This window comes from Cherax quadricarinatus, chromosome 39 (genome assembly GCF_038502225.1).
Source record: "Cherax quadricarinatus isolate ZL_2023a chromosome 39, ASM3850222v1, whole genome shotgun sequence".
NCBI lineage: Eukaryota > Metazoa > Arthropoda > Malacostraca > Decapoda > Parastacidae > Cherax > Cherax quadricarinatus.
The window spans coordinates 20,899,298-20,921,230 of NC_091330.1; the positions used below are offsets into that span (position 1 = coordinate 20,899,298).

Genomic DNA, 21,933 nt, shown 5'->3' on the forward strand with positions numbered 1-21,933 from the left:
TGTCAAAATATTTTGCTGACAATTTTTTTTTTAAATCCTATGAGATAACCTTTAATATAAAAAATGGTACTTCAATTGGAGTGATAGTTTTAGAAAAATATATTTTATTTTTAGTATCTGTAGTTAATTTTCATATTATTATACGTACAATTAAGAACAAAAAATGATAGAATAGACAAATGCTAAAAATGTATCTGAAGATATTCACTATGAGGCCTGGTCTTAGACCGGGCCACGGGAGCGTTGACCCCTGAAACCCTCTCCAGGTAAACCTCTGCAGGTATGCAGCATATCTAATGTACAGTGGAGCTCCGGATTTCGTGCGCACCGAATATCATATGTTTTCAATTTAGACCACTTTTTTGGGCGAAATTTTGGTCCAGATTTCATACCTCTACCAGGAAATCATACGTATCAGATGCGTCCGCCTGCCCGGGAAGCTGCCACTCATGCGTACGTGTCTCATTACGGCTTTTGTCACTGGTCGAGTGAGCATTACTTCGCGCGTTCATCCGAAACATTTCATAATAATCCATTGTTTTTGTGTTTAACTATTGAGTGCAACTGTGAAATAAGCCACCATGGGCCTAAAGAAAGTTCCTAGTGCCAGTCTATTGGTAAAGAAGGTGAGAAACATGATAGAATTCAAGAAAGATTATAGAAAAATACGAAAGTGGTGTAGTACGTTTAGCTGAGCTTGCCAGGACGTATGGGAAGTTGAAATCAACAATCTGTTCCATCCTGGCAAAGAAAGTAGAAATCAAGGAAGCTAAAGTTGCAAATGGGGTAAATTTGCTAATGAAACAGAGATCACAAACAATTGAAGATGAGGAGAAGTTGTTGTTGGTGTGGATCAATGAAAAACAGTTAGAGGGAGATAGTGTTGTGGAATCAATCATTTGCAAAAAAGGCAAGGTAGTTGCACGCAGATCCCGTAAAGAAAATGCCTGGAATGAATGCTGCTGTTAGTGAATTTAAGGCCAGCAGAGGCTGGTTCAACAGATTCATGAAGCGTAGTGGCATACAGAGTGTTGTAAGGCATGATGAGGCCCATTTTAGGCAAATCTTAAAGAGACGCCAGAAACAGAGCTCTTTGGACAGATTTTTAGTGCGACAGGGGTCCAGTGCCAGTAAAAGACAAAGAAGGGAAGTAACCCTGGATAGGGCTTTGATACCTTAAGTCCTTATGGAGGGGGATTCCCCTTCCAAACAATAAGCTCTCCTCTCTCTCCCCTCCTCGCCTTCTTCCATATGCCAACAGAAGTCTTCAATAAAGGTATGTAATAGTGATTTAAATGTTCATTTATCCATTTCATTAGTGCTTTATATTTATTTCTCATTGCTTTCTGTATGTAAAACTATAGTTATTCTTTAAAAAAAATGTATTTTTGTTAATATTTTTGGATGTCTGGAATGGATTAATTTTATTTACATTATTTCTCATGGGAAATAAAGGCTTCATTGGTTAGCACCAAAATCGGCTAATGGCTCGCTTTGGCGTAAAAATATTGACTCGGCTAATGCCAAATAACTCAGTTAAGGGCTTTTGTTCCAAATGTGTCCACGTGGTCTGAGCAGGCCTGGCCACTCACTCCATATACAGCCAGTGTGCTATTGTTTACAAAGCCAGTGAGGACAATTCCACCCGTTCATGCAATATATTTTGTATTATTCCATTGATTTTAGTGCTTGTAACTGCTAAATAAGCCACCATGGGCCCCAAGAAAGCTTTTAGTGCCAACCCTGTGGTAAAAAGGGTGAGATGTACTACTGAATTAAAGAAAGAGATAATTGCAAAGTATGAGAGTGGAGCGCGTATCTTGGAGTTGGAAAGATTGTATAACAAACCCCATTTAACCATCACTACTATCTTGGCCAACAAAAAGGCAATCAAGGAAGCTGTTGTTGCAAAAGGTGCAAGTATGCTTACAAAACAGAGATCACAAATACTGGAAGATGTGGAAAGACTGTTGTTGGCGTGGATAAACGAGAAACAATTATCAGGAGATAGTGTTTCTCAGTCAATATGTGAAAAGGCAAGACAGTTGCATAAGGATCTCATTAAGAAAATGCCTCCAAATAGTGCTGCTATTGATGAATTTAACACCAGCAAAGGTTGGTTTGAGAGATTTAAGAATTGTAGTGGCATACACAGTGTGATAAGGCATGGTGAGGCTGCCAGTTCTGACAAAAAAGTGGCTGAAAAATATGTGCAGGACTTTAAGGAGTACATAGACACTGAAAAATTAAAACCCCAAGTGTTCAGTTGTGATGAAACAGGCCTGTTTTGGAAGAAAATGCCAAACAGGACCTACATTACTCAGGAGAAAAAGGCACTCCCAGGCCACAAGCCTATGAAAGACAGGCTAACTCTAATATTTTGTAGTAATGCTAGTGGGGATTGCAAAGTGAAGCCTTTACTCATCTATCACTCTGAAACTCCCAGAGTGCTCAAGAAAAACAATGTTGTCAAGACTAAACTGTGTGTGATGTGGAGAGCAAACAGTAAGGCATGGGTCACTAGGGACATTTTCCTGGACTGGTTCTATGACATGTTTGGTCCCACTGTGAAAAAGTACCTCCTAGAAAATAAATTGTCACTCAAGTGCCTCTTGGTAATGGACAATGCTCCTGCTCATCCTGCAAGAGCAAATTCCGGGGGAATTGAGCTTTATCAAAGTGAAGTTTTTGCCTCCTAATACCACTCTTCTCCTCCAGCCCATGGACCAGCAGGTCATTTCAAACTTCAAAAAACTGTACACCAAAGCAGTGTTTCAAAGGTGCTTTGAAGTGACCTCAGACACTGAATTGACCCTAAGAGAGTTCTGGAAAGATCACTTCAGTATCCTCAGTTGCATAAACCTTATAGGTAAGGCTTGGGAGAGAGTGACTTGCAGGACTTTGAACTCTTCTTGGAGAAAATTGTGGCCACAATGTGTACAAGAGAGGGATTTTGAAGGGTTTTGGGCTAACCCTCAGAAGATTATGCCAGTTGTGGAATCTATTGTGGCATTGGGAAAGTCCATGGGGTTGGAGGTTAGTGGTGAGGATGTGGAAGCGTTGGTGGAGGATGACGATAACACAATCACAGCTCAGGAATGTGCTTCTGAGATTCAGGAAATGTGTACAATGTGGACAAAGTTGCAAGAATTTATGGATGAATATTATCCTGACACAGCTGTTGCAAGCCGTACTGGCAACATGTACAATGACACTCTTGTGTCCCATTTTAGGGAAATCTTAAAGGGACATGAGAAAGAGCTCTCTGGACAAATATTTTGTGCAACAGGGGTCCAGTGACTCTCAAGTTGTTCCCAGTGGCATTAAAAAACCAAGAAGGGAGGTAACCCCAGAAAAGGACTTGTTACCTGAAGTCTTTATGGAAAGGTATTCCCCTTCCAAACACTAGTACACCTTCATCCTCTCCCTTCCTCCCATCTCATTACTCATCAATAAGTCCACAATAAAAATAAGTGTCACTTCAGTATTGTTTATTGTGCATATATCATTGTTTTCTGTGTAGGGAAATGTATATTTCATGTAAAAAAATGATTTTGTTTAATACTTTTGGGTGTCTGGAACAGATTAATTGGATTTCCATTATTTCTTGTGGGGAAAATTAATTTGGCTGAAGGCTAGCTCTCTGGAACGGATTAAATACATACCCGAGGGTCCACTGTACTTTGGTTTTCGTACGTTTCGGATTTAGAACGGATTAAGTATGAAATCCGGAGTACCACTGTATATCCTCGATAACAAAAGAATGAATAGAGTTTAGTTTAACCCTTAAACTGTGTTCAATGCACTAGAATGCAAGTGCTGTCATGTGTCCAATATACTAATATGTGCTGCCATTTTAGTCTCAGCTGTGTTGTTTGGGTCAATACCTACCTTGTGCCTCCTTCCTAGGAAAAAATCTAGGCCATGTGGGTATATTCAGGGCAGTGTAGGTGCCCCATGGCCTGGTGGCGAAAGCTCTTGCTTAACTTGGTGAGGGTCCAGGTTCGATTCCCAGTAAAGGAGTGGAAACATTGGACATGGTTCCTTGCACCAGTTGTCCATGTTCACCCATCAGTATAAAATGGGTACCTGGGTGTTAGTAGACTGAAGTGGGTTGCATCCTGGGACAAAACTGACCTAATTTACCCAAAATGCTCTGCATAACAAGGGGCTTTCTATATAATAGTATGTCATTGATGTCAGCTAGGCTTGTATACCTTGTACATGTTTTTTTTTCTTTTTCAACAAGTTGGCCGTCTCCCACCAAGGCAGGGTGACCCAAAAAAGAAAGAAAATCCCCAAAAAGAAAATACTTTCATCATCATCATTCAACACTTTCACCACACTCAGACATTATCACTGTTTTTGCAGAGGTGCTCAGAATACAACAGTTTACAAGCATATACATATAAAGATACACAACATATCCCTCCAAACTGCCAATATCCCAAACTCCTCCTTTAAAGTGCAGGCATTGTACTTCCCATTTCCAGGACTCAATATAGGCTAACCATGGATGGCTGACACTAACCTTTCTTCCAGTGAAATCCAAGTAATGATGTTCAATACTGATACCAGGGACATTAAGGATGATGATAATAGAACATAATTTTCGAGTTTTGAAGGGAACAGCAATGATGGTATAACAAGGAATGAAGGAAGCACTAGTTCACCTCATGATAAAGCAGTGCCTTCTGTGTCTGGTCTTGCCACACAAAGTGGGTGCCGACAGCTTTTTACCCACTTTGGATAGTGACTAGAGTGATTTGGGCAATGACAGTAGAGAGGAATATATATGTTTAGGAAGGAGAGTGCTGATTCATGTGATAGTGACACAGAATATTCTCCTATGAAACGAACACTGGTGCAGTGTTGCACCAGGTCTGGCTGGTTCTATGGTCAAACATCTAGGAAGCATGACACTGTTGCAGGAGATTGTGTTAGTGATTGTGACATTGACGGAGTTTTCATTGGTATCATAAAACAACATGCTGCTGTGATAGCACCAACAGAGGTGACAACAGCACCAGTTGTGCCAACACAAACACCTGTGACAACACCAGCAGTGAAAACACAAACATCAGTGACAACATGAGTCATGACAGCAATGGCAAATATTATATACCTACAAACCAACAGGGTGTGAAACTGACAGAAAAATAAATAATTTGTGCTAAATGTTTCACAGCTTAATAATAGTAATACATGAATTCAGATGTAATAATGTTGGTAGAATTACCGACAATATGTAAAGAGGAAAAGAGGGATTATAAATGTATTAATTCAAGGATTATGTGGAGTAAAATAAAGATTGGATATGAAAAGTGGGTTATAATAAGTGTGTATGCACCTGGAGAAGAGAGAAGTGTAGAGGAGAGAGAGAGATTTTGGGAAATGTTGAGTGAATGCGTGGGGAGTTTTGAATCAAGTGTGAGAGTAATGATGGTTGGGGATTTCAATGCTAAAGTGGGTAAAAATATTATGGAGGGAGTAGTAGGTAAATTTGGGGTGCCAGGGGTAAATGTAAATGGGGAGCCTTTAATTGAGCTATGTGTAGAAAGAGATTTGGTAATAAGTAATACATATTTTATGAAAAAGAGGATAAATAAATATACAAGGTATGATGTAGCAAGTAATGAAAGTAGTTTATTAGATTATGTATTGGTGGATAAAAGGTTGATGGGTAGGCTCCAGGATGTACATGTTAATAGAGGGGCAACTGATATATCAAATCATTATTTAGTTGTAGCTACAGTTAGAGTAAGAGGTAGATGGGAAAAGAGGAAGGTGACAACAACAAGTAAGAGGGAGGTGAAAGTGTATAAACTAAGGGAGGAGGAAGTTCGGGTGAGATATAAGCGACTATTGGCAGAAAGGTGGGTTAGTGCAAAGATGAGTAGTGGGGGGGTTGAAGATGGTTGGAATAGTTTTAAAAATGCAGTATTAGAATGTGGGGCAGAAGTTTGTGGTTATAGGAGGGTGGGGGCAGGAGGAAAGAGGAGTGATTGGTGGAATGATGAAGTAAAGGGTGTGATAAAAGAGAAAAAGGTAGCTTATGAGAGGTTTTTACAAAGCAGAAGTGTTATAAGAAGAGCAGAGTATATGGAGAGTAAAAGAAAGGTGAAGAGAGTGGTGAGAGAGTGCAAAAGGAGAGCAGATGATAGAGTGGGAGAGGAACTGTCAAGAAATTTTAATGAAGATAAGAAAAAATTTTGGAGTGAGTTAAACAAGTTAAGAAAGCCTAGGGAAAGTATGGATTTGTCAGTTAAAAACAGAGTAAAGGAGTTAGTAGATGGGGAGATGGAGGTATTAGGTAGATGGCGAGAATATTTTGAGGAACTTTTAAATGTTGAGGAAGAAAGAGAAGCGGTAATTTCAAGAAATGGTCAGGGAGGTATACCATCTTTTAGGAGTGAAGAAGAACAGAATATGTGGGGGAGGTACATGAGGCATTACGTAGAATGAAAGGGGGTAAAGCAGCTGGAACTGATGGGATCATGGCAGAAATGTTAAAAGCAGGGGGGGATATAGTGTTGGAGTGGTTGGTACTTTTGTTTAATAAATGTATGAAAGAGGGGAAGGTACCTAGGGATTGGCGGAGAGCATGTATAGTCCCTTTACATAAAGGGAAAGGGGACAAAAGAGATTGTAAAAATTATAGAGGAATAAGTTTATTGAGTATACCAGGAAAAGTGTACGGTAGGGTTATTATTGAAAGAATTAGAGGTAAGACAGAATGTAGGATTGCAGATGAGCAAGGAGGTTTCAGAGTAGGTAGGGGATGTGTAGATCAAGTGTTTACATTGAAGCATATATGTGAACAGTATTTAGATAAAGGTAGGGAAGTTTTTATTGCATTTATAGATTTAGAAAAGGCATATGATAGAGTGGATAGAGGAGCAATGTGGCAGATGTTGCAACTATATGGAATAGGTGGTAAGTTACTAAATGCTGTAAAGAAATTTTATGAGGATAGTGAGGCTCAAGTTAGGGTGTGTAGAAGAGAGGGAGACTACTTCCCAGTAAAAGTAGGTCTTAGACAGGGATGTGTAATGTCACCATGGTTGTTTAACCCTTTCAGGGTCCAAGGCCCAAATCTGGAGTCATGCACCTGTGTCCAAGAATTTTCAAAAAAAAAATTTGTTATTTTTTCTTATGAAATCGTAGAGAATCTTTTTGTGAAGGTAATAAAACAAAAAGTACGAAATTTGGTGGAAAATTGACGAAATTATGCTCTCGCGAATTTTGATGTGTCAGCGATATTTACGACTCGGCGATTTTGCCGACTTTGACTCCCATTTTAGGCCAATTACATTATTGCAATCAACCAAATTCTTAGCTATTTCACTAGTATTACTTCTATTCTATCGATTGAGCACAAGAAATCGCCAAGTCAACTGTTTCAACTACAAAATAAAGTGATCGGAAATTGTTAATTTGGCCAATTTAACACAAAGTTCAAAATATTCCAATTTCAAAATAGGGTCCAGAATGAACAATGTAGGCATTCCTGGCACTAAACTAACATTTCCTCTGTTCATTAGTTATGTTTTGAGGCTTTACAAATAAATTCCATTTTGATTTTTTATTCACATAATGAATTTTTATTCACACCAAAAAATAGAAGATTTACTGTTATGCAATACTGTAATAATTGTATAAATATCATCACCATATTTGTGAATGTATATTAGACCCACCAGCTGACGTGTATTAGACGTGTGAGGTCGTTTGTTTACTCTTGAATATCGGCAAAAATTTAACATTTCTGCTAATTTGAGCTCAGTCTCAAGCCATTTCCAGTGCTAAAACCAATCCAAATCTTCTCTATTTCTGTAATATGTCTTCCATTCTATCAAATGAGACCAAGAAATCGCAAATACAACTATAAAAAACATACGAAAAAACACTGCAAAGTTGCTGTTTTAATCGAAAAATCATGATTTCATTTTTTTTTCTCTCATTATACACAGTGTGCTGCAGGATCTGTTTTATGTGGTGCACACATACCACATAGATGTATTCTCTCATATCTAGGCCCAAATGTACCACTCACAGTTTATCAGAGTGAGCTGAGCTCATGGCGTAGATCTACGGTTTGGACCCTGAACGTAAAGCCGTAGATCTACGGGACGGACCCTGAAAGGGTTAATATATTTATAGATGGGGTTGTAAAGGAAATAAATGCTAGGGTGTTCAGGAGAGGGGTGGGATTAAATTTGGGGAATCAAATTCAAAATGGGAATTGACACAGTTACTTTTTGCTGATGATACTGTGCTTATGGGAGATTCTAAAGAAAAATTGCAAGGGTTAGTGGATGAGTTTGGGAATGTGTGTAAAGGTAGAAAGCTGAAAGTGAACATAGAAAAGAATAAGGCGATGAGGGTATCAAATGATTTAGATAAAGAAAAATTGGATATCAAATATGGGAGGAGGAGTATGGAAGAAGTGAATGTTTTCAGATACTTGGGAGTTGACGTGTCGGCGGATGGATTTATGAAGGATGAGGTTAATCATAGAACTGATGAGGGAAAAAAGGTGAGTAGTGCATTGAGGTATATGTGGAGTCAAAAAACGTTATCTATGGAGGTAAAGAAGGGAATGTATGAAAGTATAGTAGTACCAACACTCTTATATGGGTGTGAAGCTTGGGTGGTAAATGCAGCAGCGAGGAGACGGTTGGAGGCAGTGGAGATGTCCTGTTTAAGGGCAATGTGTAGTGTAAATATTATGCAGAAAATTCCGAGTGTGGAAATTAGGAAAAGGTGTGGAGTTAATAAAAGTATTAATCAGAGGGCAGAAGAGGGGTTGTTGAGGTGGTTTGGGCATTTAGAAAGAATGGATCAAAGGAGAATGACATTACACATAAAAGAGAGAAGCTTACGATGACGTTTCGGTCCGACTTGGACCATTGACAAAGTCACACTAACAGAGGTGGAGCAGGACGGCTATATATAGGCAGGAAGAGGTGGAGGTAGTAGTAGTAGTAGTAGTAGTAGTACAAGAATTGTATATCATACTGACAAGATGAAATTAAGACACATGCACAACACCCGGGCATCCCCATCGTAGACGTTTCGCCATCCAGCCAGCCACTGGATTGCGAAACGTCTACAACAAAGACAACCAGACGCCGCACATGTGTCTTAATTTCATCAGTAGTTGTAGTAGTAGTAGAAGAAGAAGAGGTAGTAGTAGTGGTAGTGGTAGAAGTGGGAAATAAGGAAGACGAGCCAGTCAAAAACAAAGGAAGGGGAGCACTGCAAGAGAGCTAGATGCCCACAGAGGGAGAGCAAGCGCACAGAGGTGCATGAAAGGGGAAGTGGTGAAATAAAATAAGTGAAGAAGGAACAGAAACACGAGACAGGAGAGAGAAAGACAACCCAGAGGAGAAAAGGAAAGAGGAAAGGGGAAGAGGAAGAAGAAAAAGAAAGAAAAAAATGAGGATTCAGGTTAAGTCACGGGTGTTCTGAAGTTTGGAGCATTTTACAATGTAGTGGGAGAGGAAGGCATCTACAGAGATGAAGCCAGGGCTAAGGTTCATACAAGGAAAGTTGTGTATTAGAGAGGATTCAACTAGACGGCGACTGTTCGAGTTGGAAGTAGGGAAGACAGTTTTAGCAGAAGACCAGTCAATAGGATAGCTATGATCTCTGACATGACAGAAAAGAGCATTGTTAGTGTCGGCAAGCCTAACACTATTTTTGTGCTCCCTAAGTCTGTCAGAAAGAGATCGACCAGTTTCTCCGAAGTATTGAAGAGGACAGGAGGAGCAAGAAATAGAGTAGACACCAGGAACATCTGTAGAGGGAGGAGAGGTATGAACGAGATTAGTGCGAAGAGTGTTAGTCTGGCGGAGGGTAAGCTTGATGTCTAAGGGACGGAGAGAATTGTTGAGATTAGAAAGACCGGAAATGTAGGGAAGGCAGAGGATAGAAGAGTTCCCATGAGTAGATAGTTTGGGAGAGAAGAAATTGCGTTTAGCACGTGAGAGGGCAGAGTCTATGAAATGGGAAGGGTAGCCAAGATGGGAGAACGAATTATGAAGAGTGGAAATTTCTACTTGAAGGAACTGAGGATCACAGATGCAGAAGGCACGGAGAAAGAGGGAGATAAGAACACTTTTCTTGACAGGGGAAGCATGATAGGAAAAGTAGTGAATGTACATGCCACTGTGCATAGGTTTACGGTAAACGGAAAAGGAAAAACCTGTATCTGAGCGGTGGACATGGACATCAAGGAAAGGAAGCAAGGAATTAGAGTCCCATTCAGCTTTAAACTTAATGGAAGGGGCAAGATTATTAAGAGCTTCAAGAAAAGGTTGGAAGAGACTGGAGTCATGAAGCCACAGAGCAAAGATGTCATCCACATAGCGGAGCCAGAGTGAAGGTTGCACATCGAGGGTAGGAAGAACAGTCTCGAAGTATTCCATGTAAAGATTAGCAAGGACAGGAGAGAGAGGAGAGCCCATAGCGACACCGAAGGTTTGAGAATAATATTTCCCTTGGAAGGAAAAGGAGTTAGAGTCCACACAGAGGCGGATCAGATCAAGAAAGACATCAGTGGGGATAGGGAGATGAAGAAACCCTTCATGGGCCTTCTCTCTAAGGAAATCAAGGACATCATCAAGAGGGACATTGGTGAAGAGGGACTCAACGTCAAGACTAAGCATCTTACAGGTTGGGAGAGAGCGAACCCGTTCAATGAAGTCTTGAGAGTGACGGAGGTGGGCAGGAGAAAAAGTACCAAGAAAGGGAGTGAGGGTTTTGGCCAGCCAAGAAGCAAGAGAATAAGAGACAGAACCTCTAGAGGATATGATAGGACGAAGAGGAATATCAGGTTTATGAGTTTTGGGAAGGCCATAGAAATAGGGAAGAGAGGGACAGATGACACAAAACCGTTGAACAAGGTCAAAGTCAGGAGGACAGAGGTCGGAGAGAGTCCTTAGTTTTTTGTTGAAAGTTCTCTTGATACGATCAAGAGGGTTGGAAACGAGAGGAGTGTAGGTGCGTGAGTCAGAGAGCAAGACATCAGCTTTACGGAGGTAATCCTTGCGATCAAGGATAACTACCGAATTACCTTTGTCAGAAGATAGTATGACAATGTTAGTGTTGGATTTAAGAGAAGAAAGGGCAAGTTGGTAACGGCGTGGAAGGTGGTGATTCTTGGAAAACAGACTAACAAGAGCAGGAAGGAGAGCACCACGAAAAGTGGACAAGTCAGGAAGATTACGGAAGCGAGATTGACGAAAGGAATCAAAAGAGCTAATCAGGGAAATACCAGCGCGAGGAGTAGGTGAAGTGGCAAAGGAAAGACCAAAACCAAGAAGTTCAAGCTCATATTGAGAGAGTGAGACAGAAGACAGATTAGTAACACAGTCAGTGAGGGAGAATTTAGACCAAGGGCTAGCTGAGATGAGACGTTGAAGTTTATTTTGTAGTTTGGAAGAATGAATTTGTGTATTCAGGTGAGCAGTGTCAAAGGCAATGGTAGAGAGAAGGTTACAGAGATCCTGTGGTAGAGCCGCAAAGAGAGCACGTTGACATTGACGGAAAGTAAAGAAGGCATCTTCAACCTGTGATTTAGTAGAAAGAATGAGCTGTTGAAGTAGGAGATGGGCATGATCAGGAAAGGGAGTGCCCAGTGGGTTGGTTTTCAGGAAGTGGGAGAAGGAAGGGGGCAGAACTTGTTCAGCAAGACAGTCACGTAGGAAGCGAAGCTGATTCTTACGACGCCTGGTAGCAATAAGAGCAGCCTCATAAGATCAAAAGAGGGGTTTAAAAGAGGGAAGAACATTAAAAAAGTTGGAGAGAATATGACGCTTAACTGCGGGGTCCATAAATAACAAAAAGGCACAATACCGTGACTGGAACGATACACAAATAACCCGCACATAAAAGAGAGAAGCTTACGACGACGTCTTTCTAATCTCAACAATTCTCTCCGTCCCTTAGACATCAAGCTTACCTTCCGCCAGACTAACACTCTTCGCACTAATCTCGTTCATACCTCTCCTCCCTCTACAGATGTTCCTGGTGTCTACTCTATTTCTTGCTCCTCCTGTCCTCTTCAATACTTCAGAGAAACTGGTCGATCTCTTTCTGACAGACTTAGGGAGCACAAAAATAGTGTTAGGCTTGCCGACACTAACAATGCTCTTTTCTGTCACGTCAGAGATCATAGCCATCCTATTGACTGGTCTTCTGCTAAAACTGTCTTCCCTACTTCCAACTTGAACAGTCGCCCTCTAGTTGAATCCTCTCTAATACACAACTTTCCTTGTATGAACCTTAGCCCTGGCTTCGTCTCTGTAGATGCCTTCCTCTCCCACAACATTGTAAAATGCTCCAAACTTCAGAACACCTGTGACTTAACCTGAATCCTCATTTTTTCTTTCTTTTTCTTCCTCTTCCCCTTTCCTCTTTCCTTTTCTCCTCTGGGCTGTCTTTCTCTCTCCTGTCTCGTGTTTCTGTTCCTTCTTCATTTATTTTATTTCACCACTTCCCCTTTCACGCACCTCTGTGCACTTGCTCTCCCTCTGTGGGCATCTAGCTCTCTTGCAGTGCTCCCCTTCCTTTGTTTTTGACTGGCTCGTCTTCCTTATTTCCCACTTCTACCACTACCACTACTACTACCTCTTCTTCTTCTACTACTACTACAACTACTGATGAAATTAAGACACATGTGCGGCATCTGGTTGTCTTTGTTGTGGACGTTTCACCATCCAGTGGCTAGCTGGATGGCAAAACGTCTACGATGGGGATGCCCGGGTGTTGTGCATGTGTCTTAATTTCATCTTGTCGGTATTATATACAATTCTTGTACTACTACTACTACTACTATTACTACTACCTCCACCTCTTCCTGCCTATATAAGAACATAAGAACATAAGAACGAAGGAACACTGCAGAAGGCCTACTGGCCCATGCGAGGCAGGTCCAAGTCTCCTACCGGCTTAAGCCAATGCACCCAACCTAGTCAGGTCAGGTCACATTGACTTAAGGGAGGAACACGGCAACCGACCTGGTAGCACAAGCTATCAGGTCCAACTCACACCCACCCACATCCACTCATGTATTTATCCAACCTATTTTTAAAGCTACAGAACGTTGTGGTCTCTATAACTGTACTCGGGAGTTTGTTCCACTCATCCACAACTCTATTACCAAACCAGTACTTTCCTATATCCTTCCTGAATCTGAATTTTTCCAACTTAAAACCATTGCTGCGAGTTCTGTCTAGGCTAGATATTTTCAGCACACTATTTACATCCCCTTTATTTATTCCTGTCTTCCATTTATACACCTCAATCATATCCCCCCTAATTCTACGTCTTTCTAGAGAGTGCAGATTCAGGGCCCTTAGTCTATCCTCATAGGGAAGGTTTCTGATACATGGGATCAACTTTGTCATCCTCCTTTGTACATTTTCCAGAAAATTTATATCCATCCTGTAATACGGTGACCAAAACTGTGCAGCATAATCTAAATGAGGCCTAACCAAGGATGTATAGAGTTGAAGAACAACCTGAGGACTCCTATTATTTATGCTTCTTGATATGAAGCCAAGGATTCTATTAGCTTTATTGCGAACACTTATGCACTGTTGTCTTGGTTTCAGATTACTGCTAACCAGAACTCCTAAATCTTTTTCGCAATCCGTAATATTAAGATCTACATTATTTAGTTTATATGTGGCATGGTTATTGTCCTGTCCAACATTTAGAACTTTGCATTTGTCTATATTAAACTGCATCTGCCACTTCTCCGACCACTGCATCAGTCTATTCAAATCTTCCTGGAGTGCTCGAATGTCCTCGTCAGAATGAATTCGACGGCCTATTTTGGTGTCATCGGCAAACTTGCCGATGTCGCTCTTTATGCCCTCATCTATGTCGTATATGTAGATTGTGAACAGCAGGGGGCCCAACACTGACCCCTGTGGAACACCGCTCGTAACGCTTCCCCACTCTGATTTCTCCCCATTTATGCAAACTCTCTGCTGCCTATTTGTCAACCATGCCTCTATCCAGGAAAAAATTTCTCCTCCTATTCCATGTGCCTTAATTTTCCTCAATAGTCTCTGATGTGGGACCCTGTCAAAAGCCTTACTGAAGTCCATATACACAATATCATATTCATTACCATGATCTACCTCCTCAAATACCTTAGTGAAAAAAGTTAATAAATTCGTAAGGCAGGAACGCCCCTTTGTAAAACCATGCTGAGATTCGTTGATTAATTTATGCTTTTCAAGGTGGCTACGAACTGCCTCGGCAATTATTGATTCCATAAATTTTCCCACTATGGAGGTTAGGCTTATTGGTCTATAGTTCGAAGCTAAGGACCTGTCACCTGTTTTGAAAATAGGTATCACATTTGCCATTTTCCACTTATCTGGCACCATGCCAGTTTGTAGTGATATGTTGAAAAGATTAGCCAAAGGTGTGCTAAGCTCCTCTTTACATTCCTTTAGAACCCTTGCATACAGTTCATCAGGGCCTGGGGATTTGTTAGGTTTTAATTTATCTATTTGCCTAAGGACCATGTCACTTGTGACCCTAATCGTGCACAGTTTATTATTGTCCTGTTCTACATAATTTATCATTACTGGAATATCGCTGGTATCCTCTTGTGTAAAAACTGAGAGGAAGTATGTGTTAAAAATTCTACACATTTCCTTATCACTGTCAGTGAGCTGACCCGAGGAACTTTTGAGTGGGCCTATCTTGTCCCTGATCTTACTTCTGTATACCTGAAAGAATCCTTTTGGGTTAGTCTTCGATTCTCTTGCAACTTTAACCTCATAATCTCTTTTTGCTTTTCTAATTCCCTTTTTTATTTCTCTCTTTAACTGAATATATCGATTTCTTAATTGCCCCTCTCCTCTTTTGATTTGCCTATATATGCCTCTCTTTTGACCAATCAGATATTTTAATCTATTGTTCATCCATTTAGGATCATTTTTATTTGATCTGATTTCCCTATTTGGAACATAATTTGACTGAGCAGCTAGAACTATGCCCTGGAAAGCATCATATTGGCAACCATCACCACCTACCTGACCCTTAGTCAGGTCATTCCAGTTCAGCCCACCTAAGTAATTTTTCAGTCCTATGAAATCAGCCAAGCGAAAGTCAGGGACGGAGACTTGATTGCCATTATTAGGGGAATTCCATGATATATTAAAACTGAGTGATTTGTGATCACTTTCCCCAAGCTCATCATTAACCTCAAGATTATTAATTAGTGTTTCCCTACTGGCAAGAACCAAGTCAAGGAGGTTATTTCCCCTAGTAGGCTCTGTCACAAACTGTTTTAAAAAACAATCCTGGATCGTATCAAGAAAGTCACCTGACTCTAAATTTCCTGTCAAATTGCTCCAGTCAATCTGTCTATAGTTGAAATCTCCCATTAGCACAACATTTTCGTATGTAGATGCCTTACGAATTTCGTCCCATAGAAGTTTACTGCACTCCCTATCAAGATTTGGGGCCCTGTAAATCACACCCAAAATTAGTTTTTCTCGGCCCTCGAGAAGCTGTAACCAAACAGATTCAGTGGCTGATGCTTCTAATTTAATATCTTGTCTAACACAACAATTTAAATTGTCTCTGACATACATTGCTACTCCACCACCTTTCCTGTTGACCCTGTCAGTGTGGAATAATTTATAGCCTTGTATGTGACATTCAGAGGGCATCTCTCTATCTTTCAGATTGAGCCAGGTCTCTGTTATAGCAATAATATCTATGTTTCCTGCACTTGCAATTAATCTTAACTCATCTATCTTATTTCTTACACTCCTGCTATTAGTATAGTAAACCTTAAGGGAGCTAGTCCCTTGCTGCACTCTGCTGTCCCCCTTTGTTTGCTGACCTGATCTGTCTTTATTTATAACTTCATGCTGAATGCCTTTTATACATTTACTGTTTCCAACCCTAGTGTTGCAACCTGCTTGTTTCCCACACACACCCATACCTCTATCTTCCATCAGTTTAAAATCATAGGCATTTCACCAATGGCCTTCTCAATCGAGTCTGCAAGTGCTACCACCCCTGCCCCAGAGAGATGTACCCCATCCCTTGCATACATATCATGTTTGCCATAAAAGTTGTTCCAGTTGTCAATGAATGGGATTGCAAGTTCCTTGCAGTATCTGTCTAGCCAGCAATTTACACCAATTGCCCTAGACAACCATTCATTTCCTACTCCCCTTCTAGGCAAGATGCTACATATGATTGGGATCCCTCCCTTAGACTTAATGAAATCTATAGCTGACCTGTACTTATCTAGCAGCTCTTCTCTCCTACCCTTCCCAATATCATTTCCACCAGCACTGAGACAGATAATGGGCTTGTTCCCATTACCTGACATGATATTATCCAGCCTGTTGACTATGTCCCCAACACCAGCTCCAGGGAAGCCGTCCTGCTCCACCTCTGTTAGTGTGACTTTGTCAATGGTCCAAGTCGGACCGAAACGTCGTCGTAAGCTTCTCTCTTTTATGTGCGGGTTATTTGTGTATCGTTCCAGTCATGGTATTGTGCCTTTTTGTTATTTATTTATTTAGAGAATGACATGGAAAGCATATAAATCTATAGAGGAAGGAAGGAGGGGTAGGGGTCGTCCTCGAAAGGGTTGGAGAGAGGGGGTAAAGGAGGTTTTGTGGGCGAGGGGCTTGGACTTCCAGCAAGCGTGCGTGAGCGTGTTAGATAGGAGTGAATGGAGATGAATGGTACTTGGGACCTGACGATCTGTTGGAGTATGAGCAGGGTAATATTTAGTGAAGGGATTCAGGGAAACCTGTTATTTTCATATAGTCGGACTTAAGTCCTGGAAATGGGAAGTACAATGCCTGCACTTTAAAGGAGGGGTTTGGGATATTGGCAGTTTGGAGGGATATGTTGTGTATCTTTATATGTATATGCTTCTAAACTGTTGTATTCTGAGCACCTCTGCAAAAACAGTGATAATGTGTGAGTGTGGTGAAAGTGTTGAATGATGATGAAACTATTTTCTTTTTGGGGATTTTCTTTCTTTTTTGGGTCACCCTGCCTCGGTGGGAGACGGCCGACTTGTTGAAAAAAAAAAATGTAAAGTAAAAGGACACAAGTGCAACTAATGTGACATTTTATTGTGGCAACATTTTGCTCTCCAGGAGCTTTGTCAAGCCATTATGGCTTGACAAAGCTCCTGGAGAGCAAAACGTTGCCACAGTAAAATGTCACATTAGTTGCACTTGTGTCCTTTTACTTCACATGAATTCAGATGATTTCACTGAACTTGACTCTTCGGATTATTCTTCAATGACACACTGATGAACTTGATTGCCACTCAAACAAATAGCTATTACAAGTGTACAGTGGCCAATGTATGTTTTACTGAAATCAAGGCATTGATAATAGAAGGGCACTGCTGTTGCAGAGATGCATTTGTTCTTTGCAACACTTATGCTAATGCCACGCACTTATCTGTTTTGGAATACAGGTAGACTTACAGCAACACCAGCTGTCAGTGAAAACATGCTCAATGAATGCTTTCTGTTGTTGCTGTGTCTGTTGCATTTCTCTGATAAAATCAATCCCCAGACAGATAATTTCCTCTACAAAATACAGGAAGTGATTATGTAACTGAAACAAATTCAGTCAATACTTTTAACCATTAATAAACACTGTTATAGATGAGTCTCTGATTTTATTCTAAGGAAGACTCTCCTTCAAACAATATATACCAAGGAAACAAAATTCATTTGGTATCAAACTCTTTGTGATGTATGACTGTGGAACTGAAATAGTGCTTGACATTATTATGTACACAGCAGTGCTGTATGCCCCTGGTAGGTTTAGAGCTTCCTTTTGATTATAATAATAATATTATTATGTATACAGGAAACAAAACTACATACTGAAAATACAGGTGGCATGTTAGGACTCTCTGGCGCAGTTGTGAGGAATATGATGGAGCCATATCTAGGTAAGGGGCATAACCTGCTCACAAATAACTGGTACACAAGCCCTTCTCTCTGTCATTTCCTCAAGGTGAACAATACAGACATGTGTAGGACAGTGAGAGGAAACAGAAAACATGCCACCATTAACATGAGCCCTGGATACCAATGAAGTACAGGTATTTCATACCAATGACATGATAGCATTTCGATGGCTGGAAATAGTACAAGGTTTGTAGAGTTGGGTTAGTGGATTTAGGTTTAGTTTGGTTGGGTTAATGGAGTTGGGGTTGGTGGAGTTAGGGAGTGAGTGCAGAATTAGTGGCGCTGGAGTCAGCGCAGGGTTAGAGTTGGGGGTTAGTGACAGGTTTATGGAGTTCGGGGTTATTGCAGGGTTAGTGAAGTTGGAGTTCATGTGGGGTTAGTGGAGTTGAGGGTTAGTGGAGGGTTAGAGGAGCTAAGGGTGAGTATGGGGTTTGTTGCATAGGGGTGATAGCAGGGTTAGTGAAGTTGGGGGTCAGCGTGGGGTTTGTGGAATTGGGGTTAGTGGAGCTGAGGGTTAGTGTGGGGTTAGTGCAATTGCAAAATTAATATAAGAGCTGGTGCAATTGGTCAGTTTTTATTAAAAAGCCAAAGAGTGAGTCTGCATTGAGGTGAGGTTAGAGTGAGCACATCAGGGTGTTGCACATGTTGAAAGTGAATTCTGTGTGCTCTCTTATAAATAGGGCAATCTATTAAGCTATGGTGAATTGATAGATCTGCCTGGCAGTGTTGACAGTGTTGTGCTAGGCATCTCTCTAATTGGTACCCATATGCCAGTCGTGTGCATCTGATTTTGTAAAACAATGATGGCCAGGAACCCAATTACTCACTTAAACAAGAATAATTAACTGCACAATTGTGTTTTAACTAATAATGGCAGTGGGGAAACTAGAAAGAATACCAAAAGCCAAACCTTCAGTTGCCACTCCTGCACCTGCAGGCAACCTCTTAGTCATCTGATTAACCAAACAATTAAAACCTGGTATGATTTATAGTGTGATTAAATTATTAACAGGTGTATTGTGGAAACAAATAGCAGCAGGTACATACAGCATGAATAACTTACAACTGGGTGGAGCCAAAGGCAGTAAGGTGGAAAGCCTCTTGTAGTAGTTGGTGAGTGTCAACTACCATGGGCCAGAGTCCAAGGGCACCTTCCACCCTCACCTTGGTGGAATGTAAGCCCCACACTGCTCCTGCCACAGCTCTTCCACGAGACACAAATTCTTCCTGTAGAAAGTACAGCAACTCTGTACAAAATCAATACGCAAACATATAATAAACAATAGTCAGTGGCACTAACGATTCTTTATGGAGAAAATAAAACAGAAGAGTATAGTACTATAGCATATATTTTGACTTCACAGTACTAAGGAAGGAATTGTTTTATTTTCTCCATTTGGGTTTAAATGTAGTTCAATACAAAATATTTAATTTTTGCTAAACTTGAGTTAACCCGTAAATGGTCCAAACGTATATATACGTTTTTTCAACATTTGAAAGTATGTAAAAAAAGTAGATCTTTTTTTTTTTTTACATTTTAAAATGTGTAAAAAACTTTGATCTACTTTTTTTTTTTTTTTATATTTGAAAATATGTAAAAAAACGTAGATCTACTTTTGGAGCACTACACATGTGAATGTAGATCTGCTTGGACTGTTTACATTAAAATATATGTTTCAATATACACTGTATTAAGATAATGTGGCTGATGCAGGAAATTTAAGTTTGTTGTATTCCTTTTTGTTCATAATATCTTAACATACCTGTAATATGAAATTTTAATTTGGGCAGGTATACAAACAGCTCTTCTGCAGATATGATTGTCTATTATGAATGACTTACTGGTAAAAAGCACAGTAACACTAATTGCTAGTGGTGAACAATTTGTGAACAGTTATTTGAATTGCATTATCAAAAGAATTTTCATAATTAGTATTACAGCCTCTCCTCCCTTAGCGATGTACTAATTTACAGACGACTCGGTAAACGAGTATGTCGGTAAACGTAAGACGGGCTCTCTGACCAGTATGAATACCTCAATAATGTACAGTGGACCCCTGGATTATGAAATTAATCTGTTCCAGAGAGAGTGACTTATCTGAATCTGACTTATTCTGAATTAATTTTCCCCATAAGAAATAATGGAAATCCAATTAATCCGTTTCAGACACCCAAAAGTATTAAAAAATATTTTCTACATGAAATATACATTTACCTACACAGAAAACAATTATACATGAAGAATAAAACAATAATAATATCACACTTACCTTTATTGAAGACATGGTGATGTATGGAAGACTGGAGGAGGGGAGAGGATGGAGGAGTTTACAACTGTTTGAAAGGGAAATCCCCTTCCATAAAGACTTCAGGTACCAAGTCCTTACCCTGGGTTACTTCCCTCCTTTGATTTTTAATGCCACTTGGACCAGCTTGAGAGTCACTGGACCCTTGTTTCTCAAAATAGTGCTTCAGAGAGGTCTGTTTCTGGTATATGTTAAGAATTGTGTTGGGAGACAGGACAAGATAGTCCTTCACTAATATCAGCTCTACAGCTTATTTATCTAGCACAATTCATCTAATACAATATAATAAACAATATTAATAACATAGAAACATGATATATACTCTAGAATGAATAAAATATGGCATTAAGAATGTCATGAGTGGTGGTTTGTTTGTTGTTGGGTGTATAACGGCCACTGAAAGATTAGCCTTACATAGTGGTGGTGAAGGCGGCGGTGTTAGTCAGTAGCCCTATATACCTCCAACAACAACGGAGGAGTCAGTTTCATGCTGTCCTTTTTCTATCGATTAATCGCTCAACTTACTTGCTACAGTTAATGCTACACTTTATCACTGGCTGGTGCTACAACCTTTATGGACTCCTGCTGCTTTAGTATCGTACATATTGCAGAATCACTAAAAAAGGCACATTCTCCTCTCTCTCTCAGTCCTTTACCAAAGGGCTGGCTGGAACTAGAGGCTTTCTTTGGGCCCATGGTGGCTTATTTAGCAGTTACAAGCACTAAAAAGAATGGAATAATACAAAATGTATCGTATGAACGTGTGGGATCGTCCTCACTGGCTGGTAAACAATGGCACACTGGGCCGCTCAGGCCCCGACATGAATGACTTACACAGAGTTCAGTGACGTTCATTGAGCCAATATTTTGATGCTGACGTGGTCTTAGGAACGGAACTCCGTTGTTAGATGAGGAGAGGCTGTACTAGTAAGTTTTACAGGTGGCAATTTTATTATTTATTTATTTATTAACACACTGGCCGATTCCCACCAAGGCAGGGTGGCCCGAAAAAGAAAAACTTTCACCATCATTCACTCCATCACTGTCTTGCCAGAAGGGTGCTTTACACTACAGTTTTTAAACTGAAACATTAACACCCCTCCTTCAGAGTGCAGGCACTGTACTTCCCATCTCCAGGACTCAAGTCCGGCCTGCCGGTTTCCCTGAATCCCTTCATAAATGTTACTTTGCTCACACTCCAACAGCACGTCAAGTATTAAAAACCATTTGTCTCCATTCACTCCTATCAAACATGTTTAATAAAATACAACAACAAAACATTTCAATTTCTATAGCTTCACACAACTGAAGGTAATTTAACCCTTAACCCCTTCAGGGTCCAAGGCCCAAATCTGAAGTGGTGCCCCAGTGTCCAAGAATTTAAAAAAAAAAAATTTGTTATTTTTTCCTGTGAAATGGTAGAGAATCTTCATGTGAAGGTAATAAAACAAAAAGTACGAAATTTGATGGAAAATTGACGAAATTATGCTCTCGCAAATTTTGATGTGTCAGCGATATTTATGAATTGGCGATTTTGCCGACTTTGACTCCCATTTTAGGCCAATTACATTATTCCAGTCAACCAAATTCTTAGCTATTTCACTAGTATTACTTCTATTCTATCGATTGAG

The 21,933-nt window shown here is 40.3% G+C and overlaps 1 protein-coding gene across 5 annotated transcripts in view; it reads right to left on the reverse strand.

Annotated features, from left to right (window-relative positions):
- The window catches only part of LOC128696388 (uncharacterized), an 853,106-nt gene that overhangs the window by 201,089 nt on the left and 630,084 nt on the right, over positions 1–21,933 (reverse strand). For all 5 annotated transcript variants that reach the window (XR_011392932.1, XR_011392933.1, XM_070092516.1 and 2 more), the window contains one exon: positions 19,060–19,223. Coding sequence is in view for 3 of the 5 variants with exons in the window: in XM_070092516.1 (XP_069948617.1) it covers positions 19,060–19,223 (164 nt within the window). In the remaining 2 variants the exon portion in view is untranslated. The remainder of the gene's footprint in view (positions 1–19,059; positions 19,224–21,933) is intronic.